General features: G+C 39.3%; 1 protein-coding gene across 2 annotated transcripts in view; it reads left to right on the top strand.

Annotated features, from left to right (window-relative positions):
- e2f8 (E2F transcription factor 8) overlaps positions 1-3,829 on the top strand; it is a 12,389-nt gene that overhangs the window by 2,191 nt on the left and 6,369 nt on the right. For both annotated transcript variants that reach the window (XM_014018617.1, XM_014018618.1), the window contains exons 4-8: positions 1,140-1,448; positions 1,556-1,717; positions 2,712-2,849; positions 2,965-3,180; positions 3,269-3,350. In XM_014018617.1, the coding sequence (XP_013874071.1) occupies positions 1,140-1,448; positions 1,556-1,717; positions 2,712-2,849; positions 2,965-3,180; positions 3,269-3,350 (907 nt within the window). The remainder of the gene's footprint in view (positions 1-1,139; positions 1,449-1,555; positions 1,718-2,711; positions 2,850-2,964; positions 3,181-3,268; positions 3,351-3,829) is intronic.

Raw genomic sequence — 3,829 nt, forward strand, 5'->3', positions numbered from 1 at the left:
CATTTAATCCCTGTAGAACAACAATTTATATACATACACATTATACTGTTTCATATTGCTTTAACAATCCAACTTTTATCATTTTCTGTTTAGAAACAGATTGACTAGGATTAGAATAGAGCAAGGATTTTTGCAATGAGTAGCACGCTTTGTTGTGAATACAACCATGTCAAATTTTAGCTCAGTATCTGTAAAACTGATTGAGTTATAGTTGTTTTTATGTTGGTATTTATTTAAAAGTTAGTTTGGCTGTGGGGGCTAACTTTAGTTTGGTTAATTAAAAAGTAAAACACTTCTATTTATTTTAGTTGACCTTATTTTATCAAACAGGTCCAAATAAGTCCAACTACATGTTTTTAGGTTTTTTACGTTTCATAATAATCTGACTCTTACCATGGTTGAATCAAAGCTGCTGTAGGCGTTTAGCTTGGAATGCCTTTGTGCCAACAAAGTTTGTCGTCATTTCCACGTCTAAAGTGAGGAGTTTGCGGGTGTCGGTCTCCGGGAAAAAAAATCACTAAAAGTTTAAATGTGAAAGAAGTCATACTATTTGTTTGACTTAAGAAACCAATGGCTGGGTGGTCCCTGAAGCTGTCAGTCAGCACTACAGCGGCCCACCTATTCAGGAGCCAGCGAGTCATTATTTTGTTTCATTTATTTATTTTTATCTTATATTTTTATCGTACTTATTTTTATTTATTTATTTTACATACCGTCACCATACCGCACAAGCTTGTCGGGGATCAGTGTCAGCTGCTACCTTACCAAATCTTAGCTCAACATCTGTAAAACTGACAGAGTTATGGGCATTTTTGTGTATTTGAAGGTCAGTGGCAGCCATCTTAAATCACATTGACTCCAAAAGGTAATCAGTAGTAGATGTACATCTGACGATAACTTTCTGTAACTTTTAATCAAATTTGTCTTGTGGATCAGGAGATATTTTGCTAACAGATGGGGCACACTGACMCAAACAAAACATTTTTTACCTTCTCTTTCTGGCAGTGGGTAATGACAGCGTTCTATATGTCTTTATATGTTGATTTGAATCCATTCTGATGTGTTTTGTACTAAATCAGATGAGCTTTGCCATGTTGTTGCAATGCCATAAACCAGTTTCTCTTCACATAACCACACAGACGTGGAGCGTCGGCGCATCTACGACATCATGAACGTGCTGGAGAGCCTCCACATGGTGAGTCGCTCAGCCAAGAACCGCTACACRTGGCACGGCCGGGCCAAGCTGGCCGAGACGCTGGCCATCTTGAAGCAGGTGGGCGAGGAGCACCGGTACGGCCAGCAGATGCAGCACATCCGGCAGCGCGGCCTGGACGGAGACTTCGACGGGGAGGAGAAGGAGAACCAGACGGTGGTCCGAGCGGACAGCGTGGAGCAGGGTCAGAAAGAGCTCTTCTTTGTGGAGCTTCCAGGAGTTGAGTTCAAAGCAGGTGAAAAGCAGGAGAAAAATGGGAGATTTTGCTTTAATTAAAAGAGATTTTTTATTGGCTGTTCTGACCTCCTCTTCTTTTTTTTTTCTTCTTTTTTTTTCGTCCAGCCTCTGTTAACAGCAGAAAAGACAAATCTCTGCGGGTGATGAGCCAGAAGTTTGTCATGCTCTTTCTGGTGTCAAACCCACGTGTGGTCAGTCTGGATGTGGCTGCTGAGATCCTGATAGGAGAGGACCAGGTTGCAGATCAAGACAAGAACAAGTTCAAGAGTGAGTTTAGAAACAACATAAGGAAGAAAAAAAACAATGCAGCATAAAATCTTTAAAACATCCACAAGTAAAATAGTTTGTAGTTTTGTTGCCAAGTTTGCAGATATTGTGATGTATTTTTCAGTGTTTCAGTGTTGTCATGAAGAAGGACAAAAAGGAAAACATGATTACAACTGAGTGAAACAAGATTATACTCGCTCATTTAGATTGATAACATTTGATCTCTGTTTAAATGTAGGTGAAATAAGTCTTTCTGCTGTCTGAAGAAATACGTTACATCTTCCGTCACGTAGATTTTCCAAACCTACTGAAAGCTGATTCAGCATTCACACAGATATTTTGATGCTTGTAGTTTATTAGATAAGTTCAGGGTTCATGCCGGGTCTTAAAAAGTCTAAAATTTGAAAACCAAAATTTTAGGCCTAAAAAACTCTTAAAAAGCACCCAGATTTTCATCCAAGGTCTTAAATTTGATTTTGTCGTCTTAATCCTCTCTACTTTTGATCATTCCTGAGAACCACTGGCTGCATAAATAAAGATTGTTAAGAGTCGTAATCAGAAGTTGACACGATCTGTCTTCATGAAGTGCTAAGTTTGCTACTGGTCATGATTAAACTACAAATCCCATGATAACTTCAGGCAAAAAAATGGCACAGTTTACTTCCATGTTTTTGACCTCTTTGCCRCTACAACCCCCCACAAACAGTGGTTAAATGTCTTCCTGAAATATGAAAAATGTTCTGATATGTCACTAAGTTTGGACACAACCAAAGTATGTGCACACATGTGAACCACATATTCTCCAACAAATATTTGGATCACCTGAAGTTATTCTATCCATCATAACTGGTGTTCTAAAAATGTAATATTTCGTTTGATTATTTTTCTTCAGTAGTTCTCATCCAGTAGTTTTAAACGAAGCAGTTAATTATATATATATATTTTTCTGTTTTCTGCGATTGTGATGAAGTTTTCTCTGGTTCTGTGTTTGCAGCTAAAGTGCGGCGGCTGTACGACATCGCTAATGTTCTGCGAAGCCTGAAGCTCATCGARAAAGTCCACGTGATCGAGGAGAGAGGAAGGAAGCCGGCCTTTGAGTGGATCGGCCCTGAAGAGTTTCCACCAGTTCAAGGTATTAAACACATTCCTCGTCTTTCCTCACAGTYACAAGGAATAACCAGCATGTTCTCGTACCTCATGCATCCTTTCTGTTTGAGCGCTGATTACAGCATCAGCTCTTGTTTCAGACTCGCCAAACCTCTCCTTCAGATGCCCCTCCAAGAAGAAAAAAGGACACGAGGCCTGTGCTTCTGTAGAGAACTGTGCCAAAAACCTCTTTTCCACATCGGGKGGCAAACGCAAATTCACCCGACACCCCTCCCTCATAAAGCTCGCCAAGAGCATTCAGGACGACCGACGCAAGATCAACTCTGCCCCCAGCAGTCCTGTCAGATGTGCTCTTAGTAAGCAGAGACCACGGTTCATCAGGGGAAATCACTTCTGTAGTTCTGAGGACTGGAATGACGTAACGTTGTTTTCCTCTGTCCTCAGGCGATTCGTCTAACTCAGACGTTCCAAACAAAATGGCTCAGCTTGCTGCTATTTGTAAACTTGAACTTGACCACGGATCAAAGTAAGTTTGACTTTTTAAAAATAGTTTATTGACCTTATATTTGATGTACTTCTTAAAGTAAAGTGCTTGGGTTTTGATTCAAATACTAAAATAAGTTATTTGTTGTAGTAAGCACTCTGTGCCTCTGTATCAGTTTTCTGGAGCCACAGGTTTTATAGCCTTTAAAGGGATCTACGATTAGATGTAACATTAGACTTTATTTAATAAACATATTTTAACTGTAAAATAAAGACTGTAAAAATACTGTAGGCTGTTTAGATTTTATAATTTTTAAACTAAAAGTTTAAAAATATATTCAAGTCAAAAATACTTTATTGATCCCAGAGGGAAATGAGGTAAAATATTACACGGACGGGGCCATTTTATTTACACACAAAGCATTCTGGGTAAATGATGACGTGGATAGGTCCTCGGTGTGAGCGAGCTACAGTTGTGGTCAAAAGTTTACATACACTTGTAAAAAAACATAATGTCATGGC

Source organism: Austrofundulus limnaeus, unplaced genomic scaffold (genome assembly GCF_001266775.1).
Source record: "Austrofundulus limnaeus strain Quisiro unplaced genomic scaffold, Austrofundulus_limnaeus-1.0 Scaffold197, whole genome shotgun sequence".
Taxonomy (NCBI): domain Eukaryota; kingdom Metazoa; phylum Chordata; class Actinopteri; order Cyprinodontiformes; family Rivulidae; genus Austrofundulus; species Austrofundulus limnaeus.